Below are 18,940 nucleotides of genomic sequence, written 5' to 3'. Positions count from 1 at the left end.
GAAGGTCTAAGGGGTCTAAAAATCCCCTGGGTAGAGATGAGGTTGGTATTTGGACATACTGGTCTAGGGCAAAGCAAGTTACAAAACAGTAAGTGTATGACCCATCTTTGTAAAATACTGTGGGGAGCTGTCAGCAGAGGGACTGTATCAGATAATAAGGGGATAAGGGATTTTACAGAAGAGCGCATTTCAGGCCTAGAGGTCAGTGGAAACTCATGTCCTGTGGCTAGAAGGAAAAAGAGGGCAAAACAAAATGAAAGTAATATGCAAAGAATAACTAAAAGTTAAAGTGAAATCTAAAGAGATAACAATAACCATAGTGAATTACAGTAATATAAAGGGTAAAAAGCTTTCTGTTTTGAAAGAGAAGATATATATTATAATGGCCAATACATGAGATTCTGAAACCCGAATTCTAAATATTTCAAATGGGGAGCCAGAAAAAGATCAAGTACAAAATTTTTATTTTGTGTATATAAGTGGGTAATTTGTACAATACAACAGAAAATGTAGTCTTTTTTTATGCCTATGGGATATAAATTTACAGAAAGTGAACATATGTGGCCACAAAGAAAACACTAAAATTCCTTGAAGCAAATGAGGAAAAAAAACACACAAAAAGCACAAAAATCTAAGTGCATCTAAATTAAAAAATAGTCTTCTAAATAACCCAAGAATTAAAAATGCAACAAAAATATAAAATACAAGTCATATGATGTGAATACAACAATCAAGACTGGGATGCAGCTGAACTCAGAAGAAAAGCTGTAGCTTAAAATGTTTTTATTTAAAAAAGAAAGACTGGAAATAAATGAATTAAACGTTCAACTTAAGGAGTTAACCTAAGAAAACAAAATAAACTTGAATAAAAGAGCAGAGAAAAAAAACCTAAAATAAATTGGCCAGTAATTAATTTATACATTAATTTGACAAACATTCATTGAACAGTGACTAGGAGTTGTTTTGTTGTTGTTGTTGTTGTTCTTGTGTTTTGCTACTCGTCCAGATTCAGGGATATGGCAGTAAATGACTGATGATAATTAATAGATGAACGAAAAATGAATAATTTATGTAGCCATTTCACACTCAGTGAAAAGAAACATAACTCCCTACACTTTTTTAAAAATATATTTATTTATTTATTTTTGAGAGAAAGAGAGACAGAGAGAGCAGGAGCAGGGGAGGGGCAGAGGGAGAGAGAAAGAGAATCCTCAAGCAAACTCTGTGTTGAGTGCGGAACGCCATGTGGAGCTTGATCCCACGACCCTGAGATCATGACCTGAGCAGAAATCAAGAGTTGGCCACTTAACTGACTGAGCCACCCAGCACCCCTCCCGACACTTTTAATACAATATGGGCAGGATGGAAAAGAATAATTTCATCGTCCAAGAAACCTGACAAACACTACCTCAGCCAGGAGATCAAAGTCAACATCATCTGTGATATATCCTGTTAATAGTACATACCCTTGATAGAAAGTGATGAAAATGGCTCTTTACTTCTGTGGTCTTTGTCTCCAAACCCACAACCCTCCATATAATCATGAAAAAAAACAAACCAAAACAAAACCAGACAAGTTTCAATCAAGAGGCATCTTACAAATTACCTGACCAATATTCCTAAAAAACTGTCAGAATCCTCAACAACAAAAGAAGACTAAGAAATTGTGGTAGTCCAGAAGAGCCTAAGGCGACATTACAACTCAATGTGAATGCATTCTAGATGGAATCCCGGAACAGGAGAAGAACATTAGGTAAAAGGAAATCTGAATAAAGTACAATCTTAATTAATAACAATGTATCATTAATTGTGACCAATGTACCATACTGATGTAAGATGTAATCACAGAGGAAACTAGGTGTGAGGTACATGGTAACCCTGAACTATCTTCTCATTTTTTCTGTAAATTGAAAATGGTTGCAACAAATAAAATCGACTTGAAAATCTAAAAATAAGTGGATAATTTCAGATAGTGATACAAATTATAAATACAGTACATAAAATAGGGTAACGCAATAGGATGGCCTAGGATGGGAGGGTGACAATGAAATGTCATCAGCAAAGTTTCACTGGAGGCATCTGAGCTGAGACTTTCAAAATGAGGTAGGGAGAACTATATGAAAATCTCAGGGAACTTGTTCCAGATAGACAACATCAAAACAAAAAATCAAGCAAACCAGCAAACAAAGGATAAATTAAACTGAAAGCTGATTATTCGAAAAGACAAATAAAACAAGCAGCCTTTTGGCATCCTGATTAAGAAGAGAAGATAAAAGCACACAACACAAGGACTAAGAAATAAAGTTTACTAAGTCAGCATGTCTTTTTTTTTTTTAAAGATTTTATTTATTTGAAAGAGAGAGACACAGAGAGAGAGAGAGAACAGAAGCAGGGGGAGTGGGAGAGGGTGAAGCAGGCTTCCCGCCAAACAGGGAGCCTGATGTGGGGCTCGATTCCAGGACCCTGGGACCATGACTTGAGCCAAAGGCAGATGCTTAACGACTGAGTCACCCAGGTGCCCCATTAAGTCAGCATGTCTTAACATGAAAGTTGGATAAAACTGGCATAAAAGAAGAAACCCGAATTTCATTTATAAAATTAAACATGTTTTAAATGGAATGTTAGCAAATTATATTCAGCCTTGTAGTAACACAAACTATGACCAAGTATAGTTTATTTTAGTTATAGAAGGATGAATCAACATTTAAAAAATCTATCAATTAAATCTATATTAACAAATTAAAAGAAAAAATGTGATTATGTCAATAGATGTTAAAAATCATTTACTACTGAGGGGCGGAGCAAGATGGAGGAGAAGAAGGAGACCTAAATTTCTTCTGGTCCTAGGAATTCAGCTGGATAGGGATCAAACCATTCTGAACACCTACGAACTCAACAGGAGATCGAAGAAAAGAATAGCAACAACTCTCTGAACAGAAAAGCGACCACTTTCTGGAAGGTAGGATGTGCGGAGAAGTGAATCCGAGGCGATATTCAGGAGGATAGACGGCGGGGGAGGGGACCTCCATCAGCTGCTTATGGCAAGCGATAGAGCCACGGAGCACAAAATCGGAACTTTTAGAAGTCTGCTCCGCTGAGGGACGTCACTCCGGTGCTAAGCGGGGGGTGGAACCCTCGCGGGACAGTGTGGTCTCAGGACCCTCGGGGTCACAGAAAGACCGGGGGTGCCTGAGTGCAGCAGAGCTCCCAGGTATCGGAGCGGGGAAGCTGGCTACAGAGACGGAGCTGAGGCGCGGGCTCTCAGCTCGGGGTTGCCATAAGGCATGATCCACGGCACAGTCGGGCCACTGCTCTTCCAGCAGGGACCCAACAAGCGGCAGATCCGGGGAGACTCCCCTTCCTCCCCCGGGAGGAGCGGCCCGGGAGCACACCACAGGGATCTGCTGGGTTTGGAGACCCATACCGAGTCGGGTGCCAGAGATAGAAATGCTCGGTCACAGGCCGGGTGAGCACGTAGTGCGGCCGGAGACCGGGGAGACTGGAGTGACTGACTGCTTTTCTCCGGGGGCGCACTGAGGAGCGGGGCCCCGAGTTCTCGGCTCCTTGGGGGAAGAGATTGGGAGGCCACCATTTTCACTCTCGGCCTCCAAAGCTGTACAGAAAGCTTGCAGGGAACAAAAGCTCCCAAGAGCGAACCCGAGCAGATTACTTAGCCCGGACCGGCAAGGGCAGGGCAATTCTGGCTCCCGCAAAGACATTTGGGAACCATGGCAACAGGCCCCTCCCCCAGAAGATCAGCAAGAACAGCCAGCCAAGACCAAGTTTACCGATCAATGAGAACGGCAGAACTCCAGCGCTAGGGGACTACTGCACATAGAATTCATGGCTTTTTTACCATGATTCTTTACTCTTTCACAGTTAACTTTTTTTTTTAACTGTCTTTTTTTTTAATTTTTCTTTTTCCCTTTTTCAACCAACAGCTTATCAATCCCTTTTTTAAAGAACATTTTTATTTTTCATTTTTAGAGTCATATTCTATCCCTTCATACTAGTTACCCTTATTTTTGGCATATATATATAAGTTGTTCTCTCTTTAAAATTTTGAGATACAGTTTCTTCTATCAGATCAAAATATACCCTAAATCTCTAGTGTATGGCTTTGTTTTAGTCTCCTGCCTGATCACATTCTCTCCCTTTTTTTTTCTTTTAAATCCTTTCTTTTTTCAAACAACTTCTTATCAATTCCTTTTATAAAATTTTTTATAATTTTCATCTTTACACTCATAGTCCATCCCTTCATCGTATCAACCCTTATTTTTGTACATATATAAGTTTTTCTTTCTTTAAAATTTTGGGAGGCACTTTCTTTTAACAGACCAAAATACACCCAAAATCAAGTGTGTGGCACTGATCTATGCACCAGCCTGATCATATTTGATCATATTCTGTTTTTTTTGTTTTATTTTGTTCTGTTTTTGTTTGTTTTTATCTTTTTCCTTTCTCTTTTTTCTTTCTTTCCCTTTCTTTTCCCCCGGCTTCAGGTCTTTTCTGATTTGTTTAGAGTATATTTTCTGGGGATGTTGTACCCTGTTAGCATTTTGTTCTCTCATTCATCTATTCTCCTCTGGACAAAATGACAAGATGGAAAAAATCACCTCAACAAAAAGAACAAGAGGTAGTACCGACTGCCAGGGACCTACTCAATATGGACATTAGTATGATGTCGGACCTAGAGTTCAGAATCATGACTTTAAAGATACTAGCTGGGCTTGAAAAAAGCATGGAAGTTACTAGAGAAACCCTTTCTGGAGAAATAAAAGAACTAAAATCTAACCAAGTAGAAATCAAAAGGGCTATTAATGAGGTGCAATCAAAAATGGGGGTGCTAACTGCTAGGATAAATGAGGCAGAAGAGAGAATCAGTGATAAAGAAGACCAAATGATGGAAAATAAAGCTGAGAAAAAGAGAGATAAACAACTACTGGATCATGAGGGCAGAATTCGAGAGATAAGTGATACCATAAGATGAAACAAAATTAGAATAATTGGGATCCCAGAAGAAGAAAGAGAGAGAGGGGCAGAAGGTATATTGGAGCAAATTATAGCAGAGAACTTCCCTAATTTGGTGAAGGAAACAGGCATCAAAATCCAGGAGGCACAGAGAACCCCTCTCAAAATCAATAAAAATAGGTCAACACCCCGACATCTAATAGTAAAACTTACAAGTCTCAGAGACAAATAGAAAATCCTGAAAGCAGCTCGGGACAAGAGATCTGTAACCTACAATGGTAGAAGCATTAGATGGGCAACAGACCTATCCACAGAGACCTGGCAGGCCAGAAAGGACTGGCATGATCTATTCAGAGCACTAAATGAGAAAAATATGCAGCCAAGAATACTATATCCAGCTAGGCTGTCATTGAAAATAGAAGGAGAGATTAAAAGCTTCCAGGACAAACAAAAACTAAACGAATTTGCAAACATGAAACCAACCCTACAAGAAATCTTGAAAGGGGTCCTCCAAGCAAAGAGAGAGCCTAAAAGCAACACAGACCAGAAAGGAACACAGACAATATACAGTAACATTCACCTTATGGGCAGTACAATGGCACTAAATTCATATCTTTCAGTAGTTACCCTGAATGTAAATGGGCTAAATGCCCCAATCAAAAGACACAGGCTATCAGATTAGATTAAAAAACAAGACCCATCAATATGCTGTCTGCAAGAGACTCATTTTAGACCCAAAGACACCCCCAGATTGAAAGTGAGGGGGTGGAAAACCATTTACCATGCTAATGGACACCAAAAGAAAGCTGGGGTGGCAATCCTTATATCAGACAAATTAGATTTTAAACCAAAGACTGTAATAAGAGATGAGGAAGGACTCTATATCCTACTTAAAGGGTCTAGCCAACAAGAAGATCTAACAATTGTAAATATCTATGCCCCTAACATGGGAGCAGCCAATTATATAAGGCAATTAATAACAAAAGCAAAGAAACACATCGACGACAATACAATAATAGCAGGGGACTTTAACACCCCCCTTACTGAAATGGACAGATCATCTAAGCAAAAGATCAACAAGGAAATAAAGACTTTAAATGACACACTGGACCAAATGGACTTCACAGACATACTCAGAACATTCCATCCCAAAGCAACGGAATACACATTCTTCTCTAGTGCCCATGGAACATTCTGCAGAATAGATCACATCCTAGGTCACAAATCAGGTCTCAACTGGTACCAAAATATTGGGATTATTCCCTGCATATTTTCAGACCACAATGCTTTGAAACTAGAACTCAATCACAAGAGGAAAGTTGGAAAGAACTCAAATACATGGAGGCTAAAGAGCATCCTACTAAAGAATGAATGGGTCAACCAGGAAATTAAAGAAGAATTAAAAAAATTCATGGAAACCAATGAAAATGAAAACAAAACTGTTCAAAATCTTTGGGATACAGCAAAGGCAGTCCTAAGAGGAAAGTATATAGCAATACAAGCCTTTGTCAAGAAACAAGAAAGTTCTCAAATACACAACCTAACCCTACACCTAAAGGAGCTAGAGAAAAAACAGCAAATAAAGCCTAAACCCAGCAGGAGAAGAGAAATAATAAAGATCAGAGCAGAAATCAATGAAACAGAAACCAAAAGAACAGTAGAACAGATCAACGGAACTAGGAGCTGGTTCTTTGAAAGCATTAACAAGATTGATAAACCCCTGGCCAGACTTATCAAAAAGAAAAGAGAAATCACCCAAATCAACAAAATCATGAATGAAAGAGGAGAGATCACAACCAACACCAAAGAAATACAAACAATTATAAGAACATATTATAAGCAACTCTATGCCAGCAAATTAAATAACCTGGAAGAAATGGATGCATTCCTACAGATGTATCAACTACCAAAACTGAACCAGGAAGAAATAGAAAACCTGAACAGACCTATAACCACTAAGGAAATTGAAGCAATCATCAAAAATCTCCCAACAAACAAGAGCCCAGGGCCAGATGGCTTCCCAGGGGAATTCTACCAAACATTTCAAGAAGAATTAATAGCTATTCTTCTGAAACTGTTCCAAAACGTAGAAATAGAAGGAAAACTTCCAAACTCGTTTTATGAGGCCACCATTACCTTGATCCCCAAACCAGACAAAGACCCCATCAAAAAGGAGAATTACAGACCAATATCCTTGATGAACATGGATGCAAAAATTCTCACCAAAATACTAGCCAATAGGATCCTACAGTACATTAAAAGGATTATTCACCACAACCAAGTGGGATTTATCCCTGGGCTGCAAGGTTGGTTCAACATCCACAAATCAATCAACGTGATACAATACATAAAAAAAGAAAGAACAAGGGCGCCTGGGTGGCTCAGTCGTTAAGCGTCTGCCTTCGGCTCAGGTCATGATCCCAGGGTCCTGGGATCGAGTCCCACATCGGGCTCCCTGCTTGGCAGGAAGCCTGCTTCTCCCTCTCCCACTCCCCCTGCTTGTGTCCCTGCTCTTGCTATCTCTCTCTCTCTGTCAAATAAATAAATAAAATCTTTAAAAAAAAAAAAAGAAAGAACAAGAATCATATGATCCTCTCAATAGATGCAGAAAAAGCATTTGACAAAGTACAGCATCCTTTCTTGATCAAAACTCTGCAGAGTATAGGGATAGAGGGTACATACCTCAATATCATAAAAGCCATCTATGAAAAACCTACAGCGAATATCATTCTCAACGGGGAAAAACTGAGAGCTTTCCCCCTAAGGTCAGGAACGCAGCAGGGATGTCCACTATCACCACTGCTATTCAACATAGTATTAGAAGTCCTAGCCACAGCAATCAGACAACAAAAAGAAATAAAAGGCATCCGAATCGGCAAAGAAGAAGTCAAACTCTCACTCTTTGCAGATGATATGATACTTTATGTGGAAAACCCAAAAGACTCCACCCCAAAACTGCTAGAACTCATACAGGAATTCAGTCAAGTGGCAGGATATAAAATCAATGCACAGAAATCAGTGGCATTCCTCTACACCAACAACAAGACAGAAGAAAGAGAAATTAAGGAGTCGATCCCATTTACAATTGCACCCAAAACCATAAGATACCTAGGAATAAATCTAACCAAAGAGGCAAAGGATCTGTACTCAGAAAACTATAAAATACTCATGAAAGAAACTGAGGAAGACACAAAGAAATGGAAAAACGTTCCATGCTCATGGATTGGAAGAACAAATATTGTGAAGATGTCAATGCTACCTAGAGCAATCTACACATTCAGTGCAATCCCCATCAAAATACCATCCACTTTTTTCAAATAAATGGAACAAGTAACCCTAAAATTTGTATGGAACCAGAAAAGACCCCGAATAGACAGAGGAATGTTGAAAAAGAAAAGCAAAGCTGCTGGCATCACAATTCTGGACTTCCAGCTCTATTACAAAGCTGTCATCATCAAGACAGTATGGTACTGGCACAAAAACAGACACATAGATCAATGGAACAGAAGAGAGAGCCCAGAAATGGATCCTCAACTCTATGGTCAACTAATCTTTGACAAAGCAGGAAAGAAAGTCCAATGGAAAAAAGACAGTCTCTTCACCAAATGGTGTTGGGAAAATTGGATAGCCACATGCAGAAGAATGAAACTAGACCATTTCCTTACACCACACACAAAAATAGACTCCAAATGGCTGAAAGACCTAAATGTGAGACAGGAGTCCATCAAAATCCTAAAGGAGAACACAGGCAGAAACCTCTTCGACCTCAGCCGCAGCAACTTCTTCCTAAAAACATCGCCAAAGGCAAGGGAAGCAAGGGCAAAAATGAACTATTGGGACTTCATCAAGATAAAAAGCTTTTGCACAGCAAAAGAAACAGTCAACGAAACCAAAAGACAACCAACAGAATGGGAGAGGATATTTGCAAATAACATATCAGATAAAGGGCTAGTATCCAAAACCTATAAAGAACTTATCGAACTCAACACCCAGAGAACAAAGAATCCAATCAAGAAATGGGCAGAAGACATGAACAGACATTTTTCCAAAGAAGACATCCAAATGGCCAACAGACACATGAAAAAGTGTTCAACATCACTCAGCATCAGGGAAATCCAAATCAAAACCTCAAAGAAATACCACCTCACACCAGTCAGAATGGCTAAAATTAACAAGTCAGGAAACGACAGATGTTGGCGGGGATGCGGAGAAAGGGGAACCCTCCTACACTGTTGGTGGGAATGCAAGCTGGTGCAACCACTCTGGAAAACAGTATGGAGGTTCCTCCAAAAGTTGAAAATAGAGCTACCCTATGACCCAGCAATTGCACTACTGGGTATTTACCCCAAAGATACAAATGTAAGGATCCGAAGGGGTATGTGCACCCTGATGTTTACAGCAGCAATGTCCACAATAGCCAAACTGTGGAAAGAGCCAAGATGTCCGTTGACAGATAAATGGATAAAGAGGTGGTATATATATATACAATGGAATATTATGCAGCCATCAAAAGGAATGAGATCTTGCCATTTGCAACGACGTGGATGGAACTGGAGGGTGTTATGCTGAGCGAAATAAGTCAATCAGAGAAAGACATGTATCATATGACCTCACTGATATGAGGAATTCTTAATCTCAGGAAACAAACTGAGGGTTGCTGGAGTGGGGGGTGGGCTGGGAGGGATGGGGTGGCTGGGTGATAGACATTGGGGAGGGTATGTGCTATGGTGAGCGCTGTGAATTGTGCAAGACTGTTGAATCACAGATCTGTACCTCTGAAACAAATAATGCAATATATGTTAAGAAAAAAAAAAAAGAAGAAGATAGCAGGAGGCGAAGAATGAAGGGGGAGGAAATCGGAGGGGGAGATGAACCATGAGAGATCATGAACTCTGAAAAACAAACGGAGAGTTCTATAGGGGAGGGGGGTGGGAGGATGGGTTAGCCTTGTTATTGGTATTAAAGAGGGCACGTTCGGCATGGAGCACTGGGTGTTATGCACAAACAATGAATCATGGAACACTACATCAAAAACTAATGATGTAATGTATGGTGATTAACCTAACAATAAAAAAATTCTCAAAAAAAAATCATTTACTACTATTTTGTAAGAACTCTTCTTGACTTTAAGTAAAATAAACATCAGAGGAAGCTTCCTATGCATGAGAAAGCATTTATCAGGAACCAATATAAAACACATTGAAAGTCATAAATAGAGAACGTCCTCTATCTCTGTTTAATTTTCAACATTGTTTGAGATGTTGTAATACAACTAGCAGATGAAATAAAATGCGAAAATGAAATAAATGATACAAATATTGAAAACAATATGGAATATAAAAACAATTACTCACGGAATTATGTATACCTAGAACAATCAAGAAATATAACAAAATCTTTTTAAATTCAGACTGTATTAAGGCAGCTGAATATAAGGTAAACATAAATTACAATAGTGCTTATTTATACTGTACATTAACAGGAAAGAAAAGTAGAATAAAAATCTCAAAACTCTTTTTGTTTTTTGAGAGAGAGAATCTGTTTCGCTGAGGTGCCCAATGGCCAATGAGACGCATATGAAACAAACCAGTACTACATTGGAGAGAGCCTCCGAATTTGCAGTAAGAATTCCCCACAAGTCAAACATCGACAGAACTTGGCTTTTCCATCAAGTTGGTCAGTCCCACTCTCCATGTTTCCTATGTTTCAGTGGGTCATTTCAAGTTGTCTCCAAATGTGTCATCTCCTTCCAGCATCGGATTAATTACTGTATGTTGATGCAACATTTGAACCACCGCCCGCTCCCACTCTGGCCTTTTAGAGGCAGAGAGATCCATGTCCAAGGTACGCAGGCAGCTCAAAAACCCTGAAGGCTGCCTCTTTGATGTGGCCTTTTTGTTTCACTGACTCATTCCTGGAGAAAACATGCTGAAGTTGTTGAAAGATCAGTTGAGATCTCTGCAGCGTAAGCAATAACATGCGGCTTTACGACGTCTGCATAAACACAGAGGCACAGAGAAACAGGGCGACCTGGATAGTGAGTGGTCTTTTTGATAGCAGGTTCATAATCTGGGTTCATATATATATATATATGAGATTTTATTTTATTTTTTACCAATCATACCTAAACCTCAGTAGCAATTGCTTCTTCATGATACTGATATTGGATGGGGTGGAGGCCGGGGGTGGAGGTGATGCTAATAAAGACGGAAAGGGAGAGGAGCACTATTCCTTTACCATCAGAATAAGAAACAAGGAATCAGTGTTCCATGTGAATGAAGAGAAGAATCAAATCCATTTATGTGAAAAAAAATTAAAAAATCACAACCCAAGACCTGAAAGCGTGTTAGTGATTTGTAAGTCTATAAAATCATCCTGTTTAAAAGAAATAAATGTGTTTCCCTCTGAAACATACACATTCACCATACACTAGGATCCGATAAATATCAAAATCACGGAATCTATCACTATGTCATTCCTTAGCTTTTGCTTCAATATCTGCAAATTAGGTTGGAAAAGTGAATTTTCTTTAAGCGCCTACTGTTCTTTGTCACAGCAAGAGCTCATTAAACTTTGAAAAGGGAACATGGCCATTTGCAGCGGAACTGCAGGACTAATCCTACCACATTATCTGTATCATGCAACAAACTTAGCATCATTATAGTTTCATGAGCTACAATAAAAATTGCTCATTAATTATTCATAGTCTGTTTCCAGTACATAGAATAAAAAAAAATACACAAGAGAAGCAGAAATGCTGTTATCCTAAACATTTAGATAGGTCAACAGAAGACTCAGCTGAGCTGGAAAACATCAGATTGCAGAGCTCCTAATAGCACTGATGGCTTGAGTGCCTCGAGAGTATCACACCTCCTTCCCTACATGCTGTCAAATGTTCCCATTACCTATTGTCACTCTTAAGCCCCAGGGAAACACAACATCAAGGTTATCCATCCTGTAGGCTGATGGACTCAGCCCCAACCCGTATGTCAAGGAGCATGCTGAAAGCAGATCTTTAAACAATCAAATTGGCCTTCCTAAATATCTGGCCATGAATGTGGCATATTATTTTCATTAACATCTAACTCCCCTACCTGACTCTAAGCTTCATGGGCTCAGGAGCAGATGGAATCATTCTGCTCATCACTGTAGTCTCAGAATCTGGAATAGCGCCTGGCACACAGAAGACAATAAATACTTATGTTGACTAGATCATAGAATAAGAGTCTCTCCACTTTATGCACCTATGAGATGGGCATAATTCCTGTAACCATTTCTTCATTGCTGGGCGTTTAAGTGTCTTCTTACATTGTAATACTTTAAGATTTTTTTTTTAATTTATTTATTCAACAGAGAGAGAGACAGCAAGAGAGGGAACACAAGCAGGGGGAGTAGGAGAGGGAGAAGCAGGCTTCCTGCTGAGCAGAGAGCCCAATGTGGGGCTCGATCCCAGGACCCTGGGATCATGACCTGAGCCGAAGGCAGACGCTTAATGACTGAGCCACCCAGGCACCCCGGCATTGTAATATTTTAAACATTGGTGTGATGAATATCTTTATTCATGTGATTTCTTCATATTTTGGGTTCCCAAAAGGAGAATTGGTGGGTCAAAAAATCAGAACATTTTTATGGTTCTTGATATGTAATGCCAAATTATTTATGGATGAATCATATCACAAGTAAAACATGGAAGAACAAATTTTATCACTGGCTCATAAATATCAGCCATTAAAAATTTTTTTTAAAGTACTAGATAACTTAAGGGGAAATTAGAATGCTTGCTCATATTTTGCTGTAATTTGAATGTCTTAATTTGGCAAATTGAGTATTTTTCTGTTTATTTAAGTAATTGTATTTTCTCTTTGGTGCATTTGCCAGGGAATGATCGGGTCACGGCTGTTTCTCTGTGTGTGGGAGCCTTTCTTAGATACTTAAAGAAACTTCGGCACCATAACTTTTCTGCCAATTTCATTCCTTTTGCTTTAAATACTCTTTCTCAAGAATACAACAGGACTCTTGAAAGCTGGAGTTTAGGTGATACTTCTATTGGACAGGGATCTCATTACTATATGGGCTTATACGATAAGGAGTCGCTCCGGCTCATCTTTTGGGGCCCTCATGGTGGTCATCTAGATTATTTACATGTGTGTTGATAAACACCATTAGAGGTTTCACACGCTGGAAGAATTAGTGAGTTATTTTACAGAGTCAGGCAAGTTTTATGGGCCAATAAGTACTAACCTAAGTAAGTCATAGTCAGGGACCAGCCTACGCAAAGAAATCCTATACCTATAAAAGTTTCAGTGGTAATACAATTGAAAGCTGTCACCAAATCCTGTTATCTATCTGGGTAGAAAAGTGCTTAACAAAACAGTGATATCCCAGAAGGTAGAGAGCTGAATTAAGGGCAACAAAAACCTTTGAGTACATGGCAGATTCAAGATAATAGCTGAGTGATAAAATAAAACCTTCCCAGAAACCCAAGTCTTAATAAAATTGCTCTAAAAGTGCTTTGGGGCTACTGGTCTATTTAACTTCTTCATGTTCCTAGGGCTCGAGGACATTTGGTTTTGGTAGTAGGTACATTTGCTGATGTGTAGGCAATCGGGACAACTGGTAATGGGGCTCAAAGTGGAATCTGGTTTGTATAGCCTTGCAAAGGTTGCTATTCTTGTATAAATATTTACATATGACTTCTAAAACAAAGCAATCTGTCATTGTTCTAGACACCCATTGCTTAAACACTTGGAATGAAAGATTCCAAGAATACCTATAAAACTATTTTAGATTTCAGAGGTCAAAAATTCTCAAAGCTAATCCAAGGTATGCTTGGTAAAGCTAAATGTTTACCTCTTCCTTTGTTTCTATTTGGCTGGACAATGCTTGATAAGAAGAGAAAGAGCATTTATCTTAAAAGTGCTCCTTTTCAAGAATCATTTAAATAAACAGAGCTAAATGTCAACCACATTCTACAAATAAGTTAATTTCAAGGGGGGTTCCTTTTTGTCTCCCATTGGAGATCACAGTGGGATCCCCTTGAGCAGGGGAAAGGAAGTAAAGTATAATGGTGAAGAGCATAGATTGGAGACAGGCAGCCCCAGTATAATCCCAGTTCTGCCTTTCTTAACTGTATAATTGGGGATGCGCCATTTAATTCTATATCCCTCAGTTTCCTCATCTGCAAAATAAGGTTGATAATGACACTACCTCACAGTGTTGTTGTGAAGAGGAAGTGGGTTAAAGTGTAAAAACCCTTCAAAGCAGTGCCTAGTATATAGAACCATATATTTTCCAATACGTGATTACGATTATCTCAAGAGTAGAGTTTATATAACTGTGTTCTCTAATACTCGACATTACTGCAGCACATAGTAGGTGATCAATAAACAATTGCGGAATGAACAGCTGACTATAAAGGATTTCCTAATAGAATTTCTTTAAAGGACAACATTTCCTTGTACCATCAAGGCATGACAATTCAATACAGGACTGACAGACTGTTTTCAGAAACAATTCCAGAGTGCAGAATATGTGCACCTCTATGCATCAACAGAATGAATAATGAGAGAGCAATGAACAATATTAAATAAGAGACAAGTAAGAGTTTTAATGCAAATCCGAATGACTTTCTATTAATGCAAGTACTATTTTCTTGGCATAGCCCCGGGCTGCCCTTCTACTCTTTACAGATAAAGCTGTGACTATAACACCGTCTGGGATAGGTCAAGACCAAGTGGAGATTCTGAGCTCATCCCTGATTACTCCTTTATTCAAGTGGGGGATAGAGAGTGGGTGGGAAAGTTTCAGGGAAAGATTTTCAAATGACACAGATTCACTAATAAAATGCTCAGGAGCTGATTTAGGCCTATTTAATCCCCAAGACATCTGAAACAACACAACATCTGTAATGACTTCTTATCCTGGAAAATCCCAGAGAATTTTACATTTTTTTTTAATCCATGTATTTAGCAGTCACATCACTCATTAATGAAATGCAGTTCTTGTTTCTAGAGTAAGGGAGAGAAATGTTTTTAATAGGCACCACAAGATAATGAGATGACTAGACACACAGCTCCCATCATTGAAAACGGAGACAGACCATCTTTACCAAGTTGGAAGAGGGCCAGCCTCTACAGCACTCACCATATTCTGGGTGTGGCATCACCAGCTTCCTCCTTGGACAGAAATGGAATAAGAGGCTGGGTAAGTATATGAATGAGGTAATGAGTGAATGATTAAATGAACAAATACAATAAAGTTAGAGAGGGTATTGGCCTCCAAAGAGTTTAGTAGAAAGAGGCAGGGCCTTCCCCACTCATCAAATCTGCCAAAGAATGGATTCTATTTTAAACATTAATACATGGCTACTGGTTATCATATTGGACAGTGAAGACTAGATGAGTCCCTTGGACATTTCTTTTCTTTTTCTGTCTATTTCATGGTGTTCTCTTCTCTCGCCTGCTACTTACATATTGGGGTTCCTCTTTGGCCCGCTGCTTTGGTGACTATGCACCCTCTCCTTGGCTGTCCTTGAGACACCTGATATCCTGCACCACCAAAATCTAACTTTTCATCTTCCCAGGTAAAATTGCTACTCTTCATGAATTTGTTACTTCAATTGCAGGCACTACCACCCACCCAGGCCCCAAACAGGGAACTCTTCTTGACAGCTCATCTCTCTCACACCACCCCCATTGATGTGATTCTCGGTTCTTGCTATATTTATGTTTACCTTCCAATTATTTTTCAAATCCACCCTCTGCACCCCAACTACCATTGTACACTCCAAATGGTCATCCACTCTTTCCTGTATTTCAACTGACATTCTTCTAGCTCAGGAACTCTTAGTGTTGGCTGCACATTAGAATCACAAGGGGAATTGAAAACATGAACAGTGCCTGGATCTACCCCAAGAGATGTGGTTTTACTCAGGATGAGCTGCGGCCCAGGCAATGGTATTTTTTAAAGCTCCTCACATCACTTTGTGCAGACAGACTTGAGAATAATTCTTCCTGCTCATCTCTCTGGCTCTAGCTTTGTCCCCCCTACAGCCATACCCTGGAGAAGCACCAGGCTGCTCTTTCTAGAATGTTCATCTAGAAAATGAAACCCAAATCCCTTAACTATCCCTAGCCTTCCTACTTATGTCCTGACATTCTCAAACTCATAGAAGCAGACAGTAAGATGGTGGCATCCAAGTACTGGTGGAGGGTGCGGGGGGGTTGGAAGTAGGGACAGAAATTGGGACATGTTGATATAAAGTTTCAATTATGAAGGATGAATAATTTCTGGAGCTCTAATGTACACATGGTGACTATAGGTAAAAATACTGCATTGTATACTTGAACTTTGCTAAAAGAGTAAATCTTAAATGTTCTTATAGTACACATGCACACAAATAACTATATGAGGTGATATTTAAATTAGCTTGATTGTGGAAATCATTCACAACATATTTGTATGTCAAAACATCATGTTGCCTACCACAAATACATAAAATTTTTGTCAATTATGCCTCAATAAATCTGGAAAAAATAAAAGATCTGATAAAAAAAACTAGACAAAACCAAATCATCACATATCCACTCCTTAAAAAATATGATTTTGAGATTAAACTTAGGTCTTCTCTCTCAGCTTCATATCACTTATTGTACTTTTTGTGTGTTCTCTGGGGATGCTGGAGAAGTTCCACATGTCAACAGGTGAGTGAGGACAAAAGTATAGATGATTCCTGGGGATGACCCCAGCCCATGTCTGTTCTCACAAGAGCAGGTCTGCTTTTTGTGGCCAAAGACTTGGGCTCTGGGGTCAATCTATCTGCATTTGAATTGTGCTCTTCCACTGGGAGGATGACTGACTTTGGTGAGTTATGTAAACTCTCTAAGTCAGCCTTATAATGGAGGACATTGATGTGCCTACCTCATGCAGTCCTTCTGAGAATTACATAAGGAAAACTAAGCAAGAAGTTCACATGGTGCCTGTCACAGAGAAAGCCCTGAATGAATAGTAGCCCCATATTACTTTATGTCTTTTCCTTGTTGGAGTTAATAATAATATTCATTTGAAGAAGGGATTTGCCTGCTTTTAAAATACTTTGTGAAAGCGCTGTTCTAGAATGTTTTGACTGTAGAGAGTCCAACCTAGTTCTCCCTTGGGGTCTCAGTAATTCGAGTTGCTAATGGATCCAGTGTTCTTTATTCTGCAATTCAGAGACTGAAGTCCACGCCTTGCCTGTTCACTAGAACCCGTCAGTGGAAAAGAAAACACCAACCTAGGACTCACATTTCGATGTGAGCCACAGGTGGTGGGTGCCAGCTTCTGGATGGCATAAAAAGAAATGAATGCTCTTGCCAGTGTTGAGAATATGACTGCAGTATGCCTATTACAAATATTTACCTTTTTAGCTGGAATACCAGGGGACACTAGGGTTTCTGTTTGAACAGTACTTTGAGGCAGAACTCATTGAAGCTACATGGCAAGCTTTGCATAAATAAACTCTTTTATGATTATACTTGTAACATATCATACCATCAGGCTGCAAAATAAAGCTTGGGGGGACAAAATAATCCCAGTTATTCACATATAACTATAGTTCCCAATACAGATTTGTAGATAACTTCACATAAAGTATAATAGGAAATTTTTTATTTCTGGCAAAATGCATCCATCAACTAGTGTTGAAAAAGTAGTATAATTTGGGGTTACAGTCTAGGGGCTATAGTCAATGCCTTTGGGGTCAAACAAACACAGGTTTGAGAAAAGTAAGGCACTTAGAGCATCTAGAACCTAAAATAGATACTGTAAATTTTAACTCTGATAATAATAGTAAACTAATCATTAATAATATTATTCTCTAAGGGCATTTGACATAATTTTACCAATCAAGTAATTAGGTTGTATTTTTTCTATCACATTTTGTTTTTTAATGCTGCTATTAATTTGTAATTTTAGATCAACCCCAAAAATACTCACGCAGACTTAAAACCTGGTTTCAATAATTTCAGTTTTCTCTTAGAAGTGAGCAGATCAACACTGAGCTATGGAAATGAGATTGAGGTGTCTGGATTTTCATGACCAGAAGGCATGATAACTTGTCCTAAAATTGTTTGATCTTGTTACCCTTTCTGCTGAATACTTTGAGTCATGCCAGAGTACAGAATGCCTTTTATTCAAAAGCTTCCAAAAGAGAGATTGTGTCGACAGTAATTCAGAGCAAGCTGCTGAAAGGCTATATTAATCCCGATCCTGGGATATTACACTAAATATTTGACAGGAATCCAAATTTTCACGAAGCCTTCCACTAAGAAGATAATCTTTCATAATTTTAACTGTGAAACGGGAGGACTTGATCTTTTGAAATGGAAAAGGTGAGTCTAATTGAATTTCCTTCTTTGGTTTCTTATTAAAGATGGGTCCAGATTGAATCATATTCAATTAATGATTGTACTTGGGATATATTGTTCTTTTCAGGAGCTGAAAATAAGATTAACAAAGCTAGAAAAAAATGTAGGGGGCAGTGATGCCAATTCAACACTTAAAGGGCTAGGCATATGCAGAAGCAAAGATCTATTCTGATGCCATATGATTCCGGAGCAGGCTGCTGTTCTTGACCAATTCAAGGACTGAGTGGAAAGCTGTGTGATACTGAGCATCACTTATGTGGAAAAATAAACTTACAAATGCTACAAACAATAATCAAGACATACCATTCTGACTTGCCTCTTCTACTGCCTATCGACCCAAAACACTATGATCTTATCATTGTCAACTCAGTACACACCTGTCAGGAGCTCACTGCAGCCTACCTCCCCAGTTCCCAGGCACCACAACTCAGGTTTAAGACTTACAGGTAAATGAGCAGAATTAGGCCAAATATTTTAAAACTGGGACTGTCCAGGAACACCGTTCCTGTAATAATAATCTCTCTAAAACTCTCCCTTCCATAAACTTTTCTGGGGATATTTTTCTT

The 18,940-nt window shown here is 39.0% G+C and overlaps 1 protein-coding gene across 8 annotated transcripts in view; it reads right to left on the bottom strand.

Annotated features, from left to right (window-relative positions):
• Nucleotides 1-18,940, bottom strand: part of NCKAP5 (NCK associated protein 5) — a 974,611-nt gene that overhangs the window by 737,741 nt on the left and 217,930 nt on the right. Inside the window, exon 3 of one of the 8 annotated variants that reach the window (XM_032411716.1) lies at nt 15,115-15,146. The exons of the other annotated variants lie outside the window; for them this stretch is intronic. Within the exon in view, the coding sequence (XP_032267607.1) occupies nt 15,115-15,146 (32 nt within the window). The remainder of the gene's footprint in view (nt 1-15,114; nt 15,147-18,940) is intronic. 8 annotated transcript variants of the gene reach the window in all.

This window comes from Phoca vitulina, unplaced genomic scaffold (assembly GCF_004348235.1).
Source record: "Phoca vitulina isolate PV1807 unplaced genomic scaffold, GSC_HSeal_1.0 scaffold1, whole genome shotgun sequence".
In the NCBI taxonomy this organism is placed as follows: Eukaryota; Metazoa; Chordata; class Mammalia; order Carnivora; family Phocidae; genus Phoca; species Phoca vitulina.
The sequence above is the reverse complement of the archived record's forward strand: the minus strand, read 5'-3'. Positions and strand labels throughout refer to the sequence as shown.